The sequence below is a fragment of the Loxodonta africana genome, chromosome 14 (assembly GCF_030014295.1).
Source record: "Loxodonta africana isolate mLoxAfr1 chromosome 14, mLoxAfr1.hap2, whole genome shotgun sequence".
Lineage (NCBI taxonomy): Eukaryota > Metazoa > Chordata > Mammalia > Proboscidea > Elephantidae > Loxodonta > Loxodonta africana.
This window is the reverse complement of record NC_087355.1, coordinates 70289164-70306942: the sequence shown is the minus strand read 5'-3', so window position 1 is coordinate 70306942 and position 17779 is coordinate 70289164. Positions and strand designations below refer to the sequence as shown.

Genomic DNA, 17779 nt, shown 5'->3' with positions numbered 1-17779 from the left:
AAAAAAAAAAACAGGTAACTACCGGGTAAGAAAAGAGAAAATTTTATTTGTCTGGAGTCCATTCTTCAGGAGACAAGAGGTGGGCAATGGGGAACAAGAGGAGGAAGAAGCAGATTTTTAAAAGCAATAAAAAGAAAGACCATGTCTCAGGCGTTTGAATGTCAACTATAATACAAAACGACGTGGAGGACTTGCCAATGTTTTACTGCCAGCCAGCTAATTACACTGAAGGCTCGACTGGCACTTTTTTAATCAAGTTGATTTAAAAAAAATTAACAAGATAATTTTTCCAGGAATAACCCAGAATACAAAGTGCATTCAAATTTCACAGAAACGATCATTACCGTTAAGGGTTCCTGGCTTTGCTTTTATTCTGAATTTGGGACCCAAGTTTTCTGCCAAATTTATCTTCAGCTCCAACAGCTCTTTTCAACCACAGGAATATTAAACACAAGAAGCTACTTCTCCCTCCCAGCTCTGAGTCATTCTGGAACTCAATTTTCTCTCTAAACTTCTCAGCCCTGTTGATTCACAGTTTAGCATGAGTGTTAGGGACCCAGGTTCAGCCTCCCCGTAAGCATCGCACTCCCCTGCCCTGGCTGCCATGTCTGAGTCTCTGGAAGGAGGTGTCATTTACTTGTGATCAAAGCAAGGCTGATCCCTTCTCGACTTGTGTATGCTTGGAGGTCTTCAGTTGTTTTTCATCTCCCCACCCTTCTCCCTCCTCCTTTTCTCACTTTCTGAAACAAAGTCCTTCTTTTCCAGGTTAACCAAAGTACCTCAGGACTAAAAAAAATATATGATTATTTTTTTCTGAGTTTTTTTTTATTGTAAAAAATATAAAAAACATACTTATCAATTCAACTTTTTTCACATGTATGATTTAATAAGACCAATTATATACATGAATCATGTTGTTAAAAATTGATTCTTAAATGTTGTCTTTCTTTACATTTTGTTGTTGTCAGGTATCGTGGAGTTGGTCCCCAATTCATGGAGATGCCACACACCACGGAATGCAACACTGCCTGGTCCTGCACCATCCCCATGATCACAGTTGGGGATAGGAGTAGTGTGAGCCATAGGGTTTCACTGGCTGATTTTTGGAAGTAGACTGCCACCAGGTCTTTTTTCCTAGCCCACCTTGGTCTGGAAGCTCAGGCGAAACCCGTTCAGCATCATAGCAACATGCAAGCCTCCAACGATAGACTGACAGTGGTTGCCTATGAGGTGTGTTGGCCAGAATTCAAATCCGGGTCTCCAGCATAGAAGGTTAAAGTTCTACCACTGAAACACCCATGCCTCAGACTTTATACATACTAGTTGCTTAATAGGAAACCCTGCTGGTGTAGTGGTTAAGAGTTCGACTGCTAACCAAAATGTTCGCAGCTGGACTCCACCAGGTGCTCCCTAGAAACCCTATGAGGCAGTTCTACTCTGTCCTATAGGGTCGCTATGAGTCAGGATCAACTCGACAGCAATGGGTCAACAGGTTGGTTCCTTAATAAATGTTAGCACCCTTCCTTATCAAAAGGCACAATGATAAAAAAAAAAAAAAAAAACTTTTTTTTTTTTTTTTATCTTCCTCTAAATTCCAACAGCATTTATTTTCTACATAACTCCATTAGAATTTAGCAGCTGCCTTCTTATACATTCGGTAAGGTTTGCCTATCCCTTCCTTATCCGAACCACATCTTCCATTTTACCCAAATGAGAGCGTGTGTACAGGACTGAGCAGAATAATTGGCAGATGTATTTGGTGCGTAATAAGTGAAAGCCAAAAAGAATAGTATTATCTCACACACTGTCAAGCCAAAAGTCTTGCATAAACCCTGAATTCAATAAATATTTGTTGATTTATTATACAAAACAAACCAGATATGAATTCCAGCTGTTATGGGTATACAACCTAAACATAAAAATCACTGGATAGTTTCTCTGACCCAATAATTTCAGAAGAATCATAGAAACTGAAAGAATTGCCTGAAGACTGAAATCAGGTACATTTTCTAGTTCTTTTTAAGTAAATAAAAGAAACTTAACTTTGTGAACGATCGACAAGCAAACTTGAAGCTGACTGGGTTAATATATGGTCAAGATACCAGTGTGGACAATGAAAGTTTAAATAAATGGAGTAAGGAAGTAAACAGATTAATCATCTAGGACTGATATACAGAGGTCAGAATTAGAAATGGATCTCTTAGCAAGGAGACATAGTTGGAATCACACAAGGCCATGGTTCAAGAAGGGTTAAGGTCAGAGAAGCCAGCACTCAATGGTCACAGTTCAAGGAATAAGAGAGGAACGTTAGCCCTTCCTGGGTCCTGTACAATAAACCTGATTCTAGTATACCCAAAAGGAGCCCTGGTGGCGCAACAGCTAAACACTGTCAGTTGCTAACCCAAAAGCTGATGATCGGAACCCACCCAGAGGCTCCATAGGAGAAAGACCTGGAGATCTGCTCCTATAAAGCTCACAGCCTAGAAGACTTTATGAGACAATTCTACTCCATCATAAAGTTGGAATCAACTTGATGGCATCTAACAACAAAAACAATAAACCCAAAGACACACCCCTCAATCGGTGAGTCACTGGAATCACCTTTGCAAGTGCTCGAAGGGCATTTCTCGCTTCCTGTCTTACTGTCCTCCTCTGTGTATTTGTGAAATACAGGATTTTACTTACCTCCTATACCCTTTAGGGATATATATCTATAGGTATGTAAGGAAATCACATCATGAAAATTCATATTTCCAAGGGTTGTCTGGGCTACAGTTTTCAAACTCCTCTGGTCTTATCACTCAAGGAGTCTTACAGAGCAGGAAAGGCTCAGTCTGGCAAGAAAGGGGCCAGGACCTCCAAAAACAACAAAGAGAACTTATGACTTACGGAAAGTGTCTCAGAATGAGCACTGGCTCTGGGCCCCCTGAGTCACAGTTTATCCATTATAGGGTGCCCTGCTGACAAAGGTGGCCACTTTCCTGGCTGGCAGATCTTTAGTGTGTTGCAAGGGAATTACACCCTTCTCTATGTCTGCTTGGAGCCCTGGTGGCGCAGTGGATAGGAGCTTAGCTGCTAACCAAAAGGTCAGAAGTTTGAATCCACCAGTCACTCCTTGGAAACCCTGTGGGGCAGTTCTACTCTGTCCTATAGGTCACTTTGAATCGGAACTGACTCGACGGCAACGGGTTTAGTTTTGGGTTTCTATGTCTGCTAATTTAGCACCCTGGCACAGGGTAAAACCTTTAGAAATCAGAATTGGGTTGCAATCAAAGCAGTTAACTATTTAGTGAGAACCTATTATGCACAGAGCCTCCTGCAAAGCATTTCAGACCCAATCCCTGCTCTGGGCAATACAGCTGTTCACTAACATGTGGGTGGGGCAGACAGTGAGTGCATTCCCCGTACAGGGGGAGAAGACATTTGTGCTCTCGGATGATCAAAAAAAACTTCATTGTAGAGACAGGAGTTAAGCTGGAAGAGTAAGATGTATATAAGACAGGTGAGGCAAAGAGCATTTCCAAAGAGGGAAGAACATTTCATACAAATGTTCGGAGGCAGCAATGTACATGACCTGTTGGTATGCATCAAGGATGAAGGTCAAATGTTATTTTCTAATCCATACTTTACATGCCAAATTTTAAAATCTCACCAATATAATATGGCTCACAGAGCGGACAGATAACGTTTTCTTTTTCTGCCAATCTGCATTCTGGAAACTGTATCCTGGAAAATGCTATTTTTATAGCTGTTTCTTTCTCTCGTTATTTTTTTCGTGATTAATATGCAAACCTCAACTTCCCACATCTCCTTCATCTGTTTCTGGAGTGGGAGATCTTGGTCAACTATTGAAACTGGGTGAAATTCAAGGAAAGGAGTCTTATTATTATATGTGCCCAATACTGCTGAGATCTGCAGAGGGTAGATGAAAAGCCTAAGCAGGATTTCTACTTTAAAGACTCTTCAGTAGGAAAGACAAATATTGACCCATGAAGCTATTACATAAAATGCTGCCTCATATTGTAGGAAGACAAGCCATGCACAGTTTTTCATTTGAAGTATAGAGCTGGCAGTCTACACAGGCGCATGTGAACCAGATGTCGATGTGCCTCCTTACTCTCCCCAGCACTGCCTGTTGGTTGCCCAGTCTGGGCACTGCACAAAAAAGGCACCAGACCTAGGGAGCGCATCTCTGCTTGCCAGGTCTTATGAGAGGGGCGTCGTTTTCTACTTCTTCCAGTAGAGGGAGCACCTTTCCTTAATTCAATCATCTAGGGGGGCACCTTCCACTCATTCACTCAAAGACCTCTTATAGGGTAAGCTGGGGACCCTGACTCGCCTCTTTCATACAAGCAGGTGTGGCTCTTGATAAATACTTCGTAGATTGCTCAATTCTGTCAGTCTCTGGGACAAATAAACAAAGGCTGAAAAATAGATTGGTTAGAATTAATTTGTTGCTATGTGTCGTCAAGTGGATTCCGACTCACAACGAGCCTACAGGACAGAGTAGAACTGCCCCATAGAGTTTCCTAGGCTGTTATCTTTACAGGAGCAGATCGCCAGATCTTTTCTCCCAAGGAGCTGCTGCATGAGTTCCAATCCCCAACCTTTAGGTTAGCAGCCAAGCACTTAACCATTGCACCACCAGGGCTCCTTAGAATTAATTTAGGTCTGTTATTTCAGGCATTTACCACTGTACAAACATCACTGCTATGCACTGCTTCACTGAACCTACCTCTGAGGAATTCCAGTGAAACGGTGGTCCAGCTTACCTCGTTCTCCTGGGGTCCCGGGCACGCCTGCATTTCCTGGGAAGCCTGGTGAACCTGGAGGTCCTTGTTCACCAGGGGCTCCAGGAGAGCCCGGTCTCCCAGGCTCCCCAGGAGGCCCTTGGATGGTCCGGACTGATGAGGACTGGCTGGGAATATGGTTGAGGATGGTCGTGAACCTGGCCATGTGACCTGAGGCGAAACACCACAAAGATAGCATTCAACGAATGGTCACACAAAGGAAGAGAGGGGTGGCGGGATTATTTGTTAAGGCTGCTAAGAATTCTGTTAGACACTACCAAGATGAAAAAGCACATTCAGCTGAACTAGGTTGATTTCCAACTTAAACAATTCTGTACATTTTACATTGGATAACGTCTAGATTGTATTCAAGTGTTTGGAATTGCACAGTTCACCCAGGCATCTCAGTAAACATCACTTGAGTAGAAGTCATAAATTTCAGCTTTACCCCCAACATTTATTTGACCCCTAAACCCTGGCCCAGCTGCCTTTTTCTCCACAATTTCCCCCCAAGTTATTTTGTCTTTTTTCCCAGCCCACAAAGCCTGCTCCACCCTTCTGCTTGCAAATCCCCAGAAAAGTGCTCCGTCTCAATTCATCTCTTACCTGCCAAGCCTTTCTGCAGGAAACTTTACTAGGGTCCCAGCTGCAGAATCTATCACTAGCTTTATTTTAAAGAAAAAAAAATGTGGTGCTCTCTCTCTCCTAATCCCTTAACTTAGTTATATCTGAAAGAGTGCATTTTAATAATTATAAGTATAGATGCACTGGGTTAAGTATAGATGTATAAAGTACTTGATACTATAAAGCCTCATTTTTCCAGCATCAGGGAATGAGCCTTTTCCCACATAAGTGAATTTTCTAGGTGACTATTACCTATCCCCTTTCAATCGTTCAAACCTAAATAAAAAATAGTAACCATTTTTAGAGGCATTATTTTAAAAATATATCTGATGCATTCTTTCCTTACGCAGAGGACAGTGACTGTCACTAGGAATCATCCCCTGCCGGTTCCAGGGCTTTCATGGGGCACATCCACCACGGTTCGGGCGGAGTAAGACATTTCCACATCTGCTTTTGCAGCTTCCTCCCTCCACCAGGGGGCTGTTTTCAGGTCTCCAGCTGTCTTTACACTGGCCTTGCACAGCCTTCCCTGTAGCCCTTACTAGCCTAATTCTTCTAATCGGCTGTGGGCTAAATAACAATAATTGAGCTTGTTAGACATCATATTTTTAAAAAAAACAGACAAAAACCAGTTGCTGTTGAGTCAACCCCCCCTCATGGTAGTCCCGTATGTATCAGAGAACAGTGCTCCGGGGGGTTTTCTCTCTTTTTTTTCTTTTTGTGCCTGTTTTATTTCATTGTTGTTGTTGAGAAAATACACAGCAAAATGTACATCAGTTCAACAGTTTCTACATGTACAGTTCACTGACACTGATCACATTCTTTGGGTTGTGCCACGATTCTCACCCTGCTTTTCTGAGTTCCTCCTCCACTGACATAAACTCACTGCCCCCAACACTTCCTATCTAACCTCACCAGTTGCTGTTGTCAATTTGATCCCATATAGATAGTTCTTAAAAGAGCATAATGCTCAAGGCAGATATTTGTTTACTAGTTAAGCCAAACTACTGTTTGGTTTTCAGAAGACTTCCAGGAATATTTTTGGTTTAAGGTTTAAGGATTATCTCAGAGCAATAGTTTTGGGGATCTCCATAGGGTTTTCAATGACTGATGTTTCAGAAGTAGATAGCCAGGCCTTTATTCCAAGGCACTTTTGGGTGGAGTCGAACCTCCAACTTTTGATTAACAGCCGAGCATATTAATTGTTTATACCACCCAGGGACTCCAGCGATTCTACGCTAACTGATAAAATCAAGTTCTGAGCGGGAACAAAAAGAATAAAATAAAGAGCCCAGAGAAAGTTGAGGCAGTGTTTGGAAAGAGGGCCATGGTGCCAGAAAGACTCTGAGTAGGATGGGCATTGGTGAGTAAAACAATCAAAAAAACCCAAACCCACTGCCATCGATTCCAACTCATAGTGATCCTGTAGGACAGGGTAGAACTGCTCCACAGGGTTTCCAAGGAGTGGCTGGTAGATGCAAACTGCTGACCTTTTGGTTAGCAGCCAGTCTCTTAACCACTGCGCCCAGCAAGGGTCCACTGGTGATAAGGTTACCTACAATCTCCTCTATTTCTCTCCCTTACAACTGCACTGATGGGCAGGGCTTCTCTATTTTACATACTTGCTTCTGCTTTCTTGTCTAGGCTCCTCCTAGAAGTCATTCACAGGAATCTGAGAATTGCTAGGGGAAATACTCTACTTCGGACCCTCAATTTTTAGGGCATATTTTTTAATAATCATATATTCATATGCAATTTTTATTCTACAGTGGAAAAGACAGCAAGGACTGTGAAATCTTCCTCATATTTGTGGTGAGTCATATTAGAATTTAACTCTTAGGTTTACTTTAAAGAAGTCTGTTTATTTACATTGGTATAATCGAAATGAGAAACCTACAAAATAATCCAAGATACAGGTTAGCTTTGGATGCATTCTACCTCAAAAGTGGCTGATGTTCAGTCTCCCTTTTATAATGTGTTTTTAAAGTTTCTATTTGGGCATTAAGTTTGAACGGTTTCGTTTACCTGGTGAATTCTTCCTGTTTCTCTCTCACACACACACAGGTATTTAGTCTGGGCAACATATCATGAAATGAAGTTAAAATGTAGGCAGCCTTACTTCTTTGTCTGAAGAATATTAGCTTTGTAATCAGTTTGCCCTGAGGTGTCTGTTTTCACCGAAAGCTCTTCTAACTCCTGCAGACCCTCACCTCATGTCCCCTGACACCTGGCTTTATTTTAGAAATGAAGATGGAAATTTAGATCCAGACAACAGGGCCTTCTTGGACACTCGCAGGCCTCCCCTGGCTTAACTTCCAAACTTCCCTGGGTTAAAATAAACGATAAGTGGATATGGTAATGTTAACCCTGGAGGTGGGGGCTTAAGAACAGAGGGAGGCCAGACAGAGCTAGGTGGGTTTGAGAGAAATATTTCATCTCTACTTGGCCTCAGACCTTCCTGGAACTGAATTAATTACTGGCAAAGAGAAAGACCCTCACTAGTAAACCCTTTGGGTAGATTACTGAAATAAAGTCTATAGTGAGCGGGCAGGGAGCAAATGTGCAAAATGGGTGTGTATATAAGCAAATGGGCAGGAAATTCAGTAATTGAAAAATGATCCTACGGAAAAGTTCAGGTTTAAAATGAAAAAAAAAAAAATGAGAGAGATGTCATAAAGTGTGCTTCAGTAATTTTTGGCATGAAGACCAAGTGTCATATCAAATATCACATCAAGCCTGTCCCAGTGTGTGTATGCATGTGTGTGGTTCGGCATAAAACCAAAGGAATACAAGGAAGAGTCACAGGCTAACTAAAGGATAGTACATGTGAAATGGATCAGAAGGCTATAGCAATTCATATCTAGAGTTAATGGAAATCAACACCATGAATCATCTCTTTGGAGACAGTTTCTGGTGATGTTGTCTGGCAGCTTTCAAGTGATGAGCAATTGAGAAATTTTTTCTTTTTTTAATACATTTGGGAGATGAGGGAGGAATTTGATCTAAGCAGCCAAGCTACATCCTTACATCCTTATGGGCAAAAAATAGCTCTTGGACAAATGCCAGAGAATTTGGCCACAGTACTACAGATGTAAGGAGCCCTGGTGGTGCAATGGTTAAGCACCCAGCTGCAACCAAAAGGTGGGTACTTAGAACCCACCCAGCGGCTCTGCAGGAGAAAAGATCTGGTGTTTTGCTCCCAAAAGATTAGTCTAGGAAACCCTATGGGGCAGTCCTATTGTGTCATGTAAGGGTTGCTACAGGTCAGAATCAATTCAATGGCCAACAGCAGCAACCATCGATGTAGAAGTCTAGGATTGTCTTTAATGATCTTGTAGATGGATTGGGGTGACCACCTGTAAAGCTTATGTGCTTGCAGTAAGACAAAGCTCTGGAGAAGTTTTCCCTAGTCACTGTGCTCATGGGAAAGGCTCATTTGGGAGGGAAATGGAAAACAACATCATAATTGTAATGCACTTACTCTGGATGAGCTGTTCGCACACCTGGCGTGCCACTGCCCTCACCATGGCTTGAGACTGCAGGTCTCCCTGGATAAGACAAAGCATACTCCTGACTCTCAGCCCCAAGCCCGGCCAGATGGCCAGGACTGCGAGGAAGTGCATCTTATCCACCCACCGTTCCTATCCGGGCACTTCAGCACCTACTAACAGGTAGGATTGACTACCATGGTGCGTGCAGAGAACCAAGAAATTTCTGAGCACCAGAGTTACTGAGAGCCTTTATTAAATTAAAAAGCTCCAGTCAGTATTCCTGGTCTCAGATTCTAAAAAATTTAATAGTTGTGAAACAAACCCATATGTATTTAATGCTTCATTTATAGCTCTTTAAAAAAAAAAAATTTAGAGCTTATAAAATATAGCCCTTTCTCAAGCAGCAGCTGATTTAATACTATTAACATCTCAGAGGAAAGAGGTCAAACCCATTTTATAACTGAGCAATTAAACAACGTGTCTAAGGTTCCACAGAGGTAACTGGATAAGCTGAGACCGGGGTCTTCAGATCATAAAGCCACGGCTTTTTCTCCATAGCGCACAGACCAATTATATTAGCAGCTGCAGTCTTTCTGAAAGGAAAGAGAAGGCCCTTAAAATGAAATGATGTAAGTTCTAGGGCCAGTTTTTTTTATTCTGTGCCTACTATTGCCTTCCTGGATCCATCAAAGAAGACAGGAGCCTGTTCTACTACTTGGCATTTGTACAGAGCTTTTACTTTTTTTAAAGCCCTTTCATATTCATTACACACAGGTAGTCCCCGACTTACAATGAGGGTCCATTCCAAAGACTTTACCGCGTAAGTCAAATACCTCATTTCAAATTAACAACTGATGCGTCTTAGGGTACGGAACACTGAATAAGATCACATTATAGGCCTGGTCTATGATGCACTTGGTGTTAGTGTCTTAACAATCAAGTCAGAGGTGTAACAGCTGTCGGGTGCATGCGCAGTTCAATTGTCTTATGTCATTAGTGTTGAACATTGCCTTTCTATCCCTTATGCCTCTCAACACTGACTTCATTGTTGACCACGCCATAGCCTGCTATACAACAGTGTTCTGAAGAGTAAACCATAAAATTGAACACTGTGAGTGAGCATCTAAAAATGATAACATCAGCAAGTTATATGCTGCAACACTGCATGTAGTGCGTATTACTAATGATAGGATGTACTTAAAAAAAAAAAAAAGACAATCGTTAAGTGCAGTTTTTCGTAACTAGAATATGTCGTAACTCGGCGACTACCTGTAATGCCCTCATCAAGTCCACTTTGGCATTAGATGAGTTTGGTTCTCCCCACTTTATCCGTACAGAAATGGGTCCAAGTCTGCTACTATCATTTAGCTGGATAGTAGCAGATATATAACTAGAAACTAACTCCCCAGGCTTCCCAGCCACAGGGCTTTTTCCAGTTGAAAACATGCTCGCAGTCTAATGAGTTGGGGAGAGAGCGGAGAGAAGGAATGATATAATAGTAATGAATAACCGTGGTAGTAAATGGTCAACCTTTTGGAAGCTTAGGTAATGAAGAATTTGCAACCAGCTTGGACCAGTCAACAGAGCTAGAGGATACTTACTCGTTCTCCTCGCTCTCCCTTTAATCCAGGGGCACCCTGCAAGCATTTAAAAATTGTCAAATTACTTGTAAGCATAATGATAATGTATCATTTCTGATTTTATTAAGGCATTTTTTTTTAGCCCAAATAATTCTGCAGCAAAAATAGACATGCAACATCAACAATAAAACAAACAGAAACTCGTAACTCTATTACAGAAATGGCCATTTAAATACTCCTCTAGCCTTTATGTACAGATGCAGTATTTTTTGGTACAAAATTGGGAACACACAACAATACTGTTTCATAACACACATTTTTACTTATGAGGTCATTTGTATCTTTCTACATTAAATGCCACTTGTATGTTTTAGGCTACTGATGTTTCATAATTTATTTCATAAATCTCTGATATGATAAATTGTTTCAATATTTTTAGGAACATCTCTTAAAGAAAAGATCTCCTCCTAAGCTAAGAGTTCAAATAAGAGATGAGATTTATGAAATCCCACAATCACACTGTTTTCTGTCCAGCATGATAACACACAGTTCTCCTTTATTCATTTGCTGTCAATACAAGGCACTCATATTCCCGTGAATTTGCAGCTGAATTATTGTTTTGTTATGTGGCTTAGCTACTCTTGGGCTCTTACAGGACTTTACTATGGTTTTTCTTAAAAATTACAGAAAAAACTTGTTTTCAGTATTTCTGCAATGAAATCAGACTTATAATGCAAAACATGTGCCTTCAGAAGGATTTCATATTTTTGTTTCAACTCCGAGGCAATGTAATAGGTTTATTGAACAAAATTTTTAGAGTTCCTACAAAAAAGATAGTGAATGACATTTATAGATGGAATTTGTCACATCATCAGACTGTTTCTGGCTGGTCCTTCAAACTTAACAGGTCCCAAACCAATCTCAGTACTGTGTTCCCAAACTCTCACCCAAACTCAAAGGGACAGAGATGGATGAAAAACACAAAGGCTGGGTGTGTAAGGGAAGGGTCCCAGCCTTTACCCAGACAGCAGATCCTCACAACGTGTAGCATCTCTTGGCATGTGAGCTTCCTAAGGCAGGGTCTGTGTCTAGCTCGTGGACTGATGTATCCCCCACTCCTAGAACAGTGCCAGGTCCATGGCAGGTACTCAATAAATATGTGTTAAGTGAATAAATGAATGATTGAATTTCACTTCAAGTCAATTTGTGCTTCATTTTAACTGTCTCGATTAAAAAAGAAAGAAAAAAAATATTGAAAACATACTATACTCAAGCAGTGGGCTTCCAGGTCATTAGCCAAATAGTTGGTTCCATTAAAAAAAAAAAAAATCCCACTCCATGTTAAAAACTTTCTGCAAAAGTAAGATTTACAATGTATTCCCTTCCCTTCCTTTTGGAAATAAATGTACTGTACTGGCCGGGCCTTCCTCCCTCATTTCTTGTTGCTATGGTTAGTTGCTGTTGACTCGGCTCTGACTCATGGTGACCTCTTGTATAACAGGAGGAAACGCTGCCTGGTTCCCCCCATTCCTAAGGCTTCACAAACCGCCAAGTCCCTAGAGAGACATAATGTCCACTGGTACATCCAACTAGAGAAAAAGAGCTACTTATGTCTCCACGAAATAAGTCCTTAATGGAAACGCCTAACTTTCAAGCTTTAGATGTACAATAAAAACAAAAAGCAGTGAAGAAAAATAAATATTCCACATTTAATAAAAAATTATATATACTAGGTTTTTTTTAGTAGTGTTATATAGTATTAATATAATATAGTATTATAACACACTACAAATAGTATTAATACTTACCTTGTTTTGACCACATCCCAAGCACTGTCTGCAGTGTTTTTAAGCACATTAACTCACTTATCTTTATCACAGCCTGACCAGGTACCTGAGTCAACACTGACTCACGGCAACCCCATGTGCATCAGAACAGACCTGGGCTGGTTTTCAATGGCTGATTTTTCAGAGGTAGGCCACCAGGCCTTTCTCCTGAGGCACCTCTGGGGGGACTCGAACCAACCCAGTGTGTTAACTCTTTGTACCAGCCAGGGACTCTAGTAACAGACATATGACATATTATTTTCATTTTTAAAGATAAGGAAAGTGATGTGTTGAAAGCATAATTGACTTGCCCAAAATAAGTCAAAAAGTAAGTGGCAAAGCTGGAATCCCAGATCAGTCTGGCGTCAGAATCTTTACTTCCCCAGTACATCCTATTGTTCCCTGAAAGAGAACACTGCTTAAGAGATCTGCTAGTCAATATCTTCTGTTCCAATGCAGAAACATGTCTTTCCGATTAAAATGAAGCTAACCAAGTAAACAGACAGCCCTAAAACCTAACTTGAGTAATTTGGAACTGGGTTTTAACATGAGCCGTTTTCTTGAAATCCATTTTAACTTGAGTATTTTTATCTGTGGATAAGTACACTTTTTGACATTTGAATTGCTATCGTTTATTATATTGGCTTGTTTGAAAATGTTTGAAATATAGAGGAAGAAATTACAGAGCAAACCTGATTGATAAAGTAAATGAACAGTATCAGCTGTTGGTATCTTTTGGTCTGTAGAGACAGCCGTTTTTAATCAGGCCTGAAATTCCTCAAACTCAGCCTGTGATACTTTATTAAGTAGCTAAAGGACACAGCTAGGCAGTCAGTGAAAGGTCTATTTAGAGAAATGTCTGTACGGCAAGAAATTATTTTTTATTCCAACTTCTCTGACATCTTTCCTTGGAATTTTGCAAAGTAAAATAAAAACAAAATAAAAATTCCTAAGCAAGTCAAGGCCTACAACTCCACTAAAGTATGCTTTGAGGGAAAACACACATTCCCTGTAGATGGAGGCAGAAGAAAGTGGCACATTTTCCTTTAACTTCAGGAACGCTTGAAATGTAAAGAAAAGAAAATACAGTAGCTACATTCATAAATGCACAGAAATTTCATGCTGAAGGGAAGAGGAATAATCTCGTGTTCCAAGACCCACATATGAAAGATATCTGTTAAAGAAAATCAAAACATCCTAGCCTGGCCGTAAAGGTCTTCTGTGATCTGGCCCCCAAATCTATGAGAATAATCTTCTAATACTCCAGCAAACATTAGTCTAACTGGAAAGCAAACATACATTCTTTCTTTCAATAAATATTTATTAAGTACCCTCTAGGTGTCAGGTGGAGTTCCTGGGTGGTGCAAAAGATTAATGTACTCAGCTGCTAACTGAAAGGTTGGAGGTTTGAGTCCATTCAGAGGTGCCTCAGAACAAAGGCCTAGTAATCTATTCCTGAAAAAAGCAGCCACTGAAAACCCTATGGAGCACAGTTCTACTCTGACACGTATGGGGCTGTCATGAGTTGGAGCTGACTTGATGGCAACTATTTTATGGGTCAGATACTGAGCTAGGGCCTAGGAATAAAAACATGAGCATGATAAGACACCTGCTCCCAAGGAGCTATCATTTTAGTGGAGAGGCAGGCAGCAGCAGTGGAAGTGAAACACCTAACAAAGCTTGCAGGTAAGGATGGATTCACACAAGAAGTGCACCATCTTGGGGGACGAATAGCCAGGAGCTCACCAGGTGGGAAAAAAAAAGGAGAAAGCAGCCCAGAAAGACTGTACAGCATCCCAAAAGGCAAAAAAAAAAAAAAAAGATGAACCAGTATGGTATGCATTTCAGGAACTTTAAATAATTTTGTGTGACAACTCCAAGTGAAGTGAAGTGGAACTGAAGTGGGAGATCAAGTTGGCAAAGAGAGCAAGGGCCGCATTGTGAACGGCTAAGCATGCCATGTGGAACATCTAGGACCTATGCTCTGGTGATAGGAAGCCAGTGAGGGGATATAAGCCAGAGGATGACACATCAGAGTTATGCTAGAAACATCTTTTGGCAACTGAAGGATGGACCAGACTAGGGCTAGAACAGAAGCAAGGGGTCAATTAGAGCTTTGTGATAGTCTAGGCAAGAAATGAGGAGGGCTGAAAATAAAAGTGGGGCAGTGGTGATGGAAAAAGAGAGTTCAAAAGTATTAAAATGTACAAATGACAGGGTAGGCCCTGTGTTTACGCCATGTTTTAATACAGTTCACACCTAAACACCATCCTCTTTTCTTTGTGGGCGGGAATCCCATCCATCTTTCAAAATTCAACAGAAATTCCTCCTTCATCAGTTCTTCCCAGTCAGCTCAGCAGGGGATTTCTTTATCACCTTCTCTCTCCTGCTCTGTCTCTCCTTTGGAACTTTCATAGCCACTTCCTTGGCTTTTCCTTAAGGCATGCTCACTTTCTGTCTTTTGTTATATCTACCTCTGTAAAAGCATCATTCCCCTCAATTTTCCTTCCACGTGGGAAAAAGTCTTGATCATCTTTGTACCCCTCATAACATCCCCTTATTTAATCGTGTACGTATTATGACTATTCAGTAAATATTTTTAAATGAATGAATTAGGAAACTGATGTCCACAGTCTGGGTGAATTGCTTAAATAATGTGGCTCACACAGCTAGTTAAGGTCACGTCGGGGCCAGATTTACAACCCAGGTAACCCGACACCTAATGCTGTAGTCTTTAAATAATGTCAAGCTAAACACATTGCTCAGCTGCATACAGCTTCATTGCTACACGTCTCACTGCAGGTAGGGCATCGTACTTAATCCAATGGGTAAAAGTCAGGTAGGAATCATGGCTACAGCAGCAGCGATGCACATTCTGCCCTGGGAAGCCAGTGGCGACAAGAGAGTACATAAAAGCAAGTATTTCTGGCATGAACTATAGGAAACATGTTGCTATTTTCAGTGGGGCAGTCTGTCTTTCTTGGGCTCTTTGCCTCCTACCTTCCTAGACAGAAATCCAGGGGGAAATCAATCAAGGGCTTAAAACCATGACAATGTGCCTGCTTTACTAGTCACACCAGCTGGAAGCCAGCAGGCATCTGAGAGCTCATGGCACAAAGCACGGGTCTCAATGGTTCAGAAAACAACTTGCTTTAGAAAAGAAAATCCAAAGCCTTGTGTGGCACCCCCACCAGTACCCACAGATCACACAGTTTCTGCCTGTGATCAAAGTGTCAGTGGCACAGGGCCCTTCGTGCCACCATTGAGGGACATTTTTTTTTTTTTTGCTGATTTATAGCAATCAAAGACAATATTTTTAATGAATGTTTTCTTTCTGGGAAAAAATGTAGAGTTTAACCCAGAGCTGCAAAAGGCCAGGCTGGTAAGCAGGGTTGGGTCTACACTTACATCATGTGTTCGATGTCTCATGCAACTCCTTCCACACCCCATTTTTCTCTCCCAGGACCCCAGGGCCTGCTCCTCTTTCCTTGGGCCCTTCCCATCCTGTCCTCCTGGATCAGGACCAACCCATGGCCTGTTATGAAGGGAAACTAGTGCTAGATGTTAGTAACACTGCAAAGAACAAAAAGATCACCCCACATACACATACATTTGTTTATTACCTAATTGATAGTTTGTTTGTTTTGTTTTGATTTAGGATGCCTCAAACATTTTGTTTTAGGATGTCTGGCCCTGACATGACCCTAACAAGCTGTGTGAGCCACACCATTTAAGCAATTTACCAAGCCTCTGTGGACATCAATTTCCTAATTCATTCATACAAAAATATTTACTGAGTAGTTGTTTAAAGTAAAAATTTACTTTAAAGCCTTCAAGTCCTAGTAACTCCCCTGGCTTTCTGAGAAACAGGTTTAGTCTGCACTGTCTCAGATACTTCTTAGACCAGAAACCCCAGGTCTCTGAGCCCTGCCGGGCATATTCTGGAACTCTTGTTTCAAGAAGCACATTTTAGGAAACAGCGTGAAAACTTGTAGCAGATAGAGTGTGTTCAGCAGTCTCCTTTTTGGTGAGGAATAGCCTAGAATTGAATGAACAGTTCAGTTTGCAATGGACGGATTGTGGAGGTGAGAGAGAGGAAGCAGGAGTGTGCGTGCACCTTTCTTGTGTGTCTGCTCTCACATGGGGGTGTCACTGGGTGGTACTATGGGCACAACCACACTTGGTAACATCATTTTGAAAATAAAGCAATCCGATTTTCTTCTGTGACCCACTATTAGTTTTATTCAAAAAGGGGAGATCTGAAAGCATTTTGAACAATAACAGCGTAGTTGAAATGAGTATACAGCTTTGTAAAATGACTACTAAGGAAAGCATTTATTTGGATGTGTGATGAGAACGCCTTCGTTAAAATCTAGACACATTCCTTGACGTTCATACGTCGTGTGCATCTCTGTACCTGTATATGTGTCATGTGAATCATAGCCCAGGAAAAGGACTCTGAGGATGGAAAACTTTATTGAAATGAGTTTCAAGAATGAAGAGTAACAAGATTACATGGGCAGCTAGAGGAAGAGAGATATCTTTCTGAATGAGAACCAATGGGTTCTATTATTTCTGGCTCATTGTGGTAAGCAGAAAATGCCTTCATCCCTAGAGTCTATGAGTATGTTATCTTCCATAGCAAAAGAGCCTTTGAAAATATGAAGTAGATAAGGATCTTGAGATGGGAAGAGCATCTAAAGTTATCTGGTGGTCCAAATCTAATCGCATGTGTCCCTAAAAGCTGAGAACCGTCCCCAGTGTTATCAGAGGGAGATGTGACTATGGAAGAATGGTCAGAGAGAGGCCACATTGCTGGCTTTGAAGAAAGAAGGAAGCCAATGAATGGGGGGAAGCCTCTGGAAGCAGGAAAAGGTAAGGAAATGGATTCTCCTCTAAAACTTCAGAAAGGAACTGCAAATAGCTTGATTTTAGCCCAATGAAACTCATGTCAGACTTCTGACCTACAAAACTGTAAGATAATAAACTTGTGTTGTTGTAAGTAACCAAGATTGTGGTAATTTGTTATATTACAGCTATAGAAATCAAATTCATTCACCTCTCTCACCCCCCTTACCCTTTAAAATCTCAATGTTCCATGAATTCTTAGCATGTTTGCATTAGTATACATATTTACACATTTCAATTATGGATGCAGACTTAGTATTATCACAATAGTACTAGAATTCTGGCTAATATCTATACCAACAAGAAACAACATGCGAGTCACAAGGGATGTCAAATGTGGCTTTAGAAGCCATGGGTTTCTCCCCGTTTTGCCCCTACTCCTTCCCATTAATCATAGTTAAACACCAACCTAAGAGATAAGAAGCACAAAAATGGTTAATTGGTTCCATTCATTATACTTTCATTTACATCGCTATTCACTTAGCTTAGTGTGTATGTGTGTGTGTGCTGTGTGTTTTATTGGGAGGTTCTCCCTTTCTTGCAGAACTTAGAAAAGAAAA

At 41.0% G+C, this 17779-nt stretch overlaps 1 protein-coding gene across 2 annotated transcripts in view; it reads right to left on the bottom strand.

Annotated features, from left to right (window-relative positions):
- The window catches only part of COL14A1 (collagen type XIV alpha 1 chain), a 224322-nt gene that overhangs the window by 21306 nt on the left and 185237 nt on the right, over positions 1 to 17779 (bottom strand). For both annotated transcript variants that reach the window (XM_064268015.1, XM_064268016.1), the window contains exons 43-45: positions 10507 to 10542; positions 8896 to 8962; positions 4773 to 4961 (exon numbers count right to left, since the gene is read on the bottom strand). In XM_064268015.1, coding sequence (XP_064124085.1) covers positions 4773 to 4961; positions 8896 to 8962; positions 10507 to 10542 — 292 coding nt within the window. The remainder of the gene's footprint in view (positions 1 to 4772; positions 4962 to 8895; positions 8963 to 10506; positions 10543 to 17779) is intronic.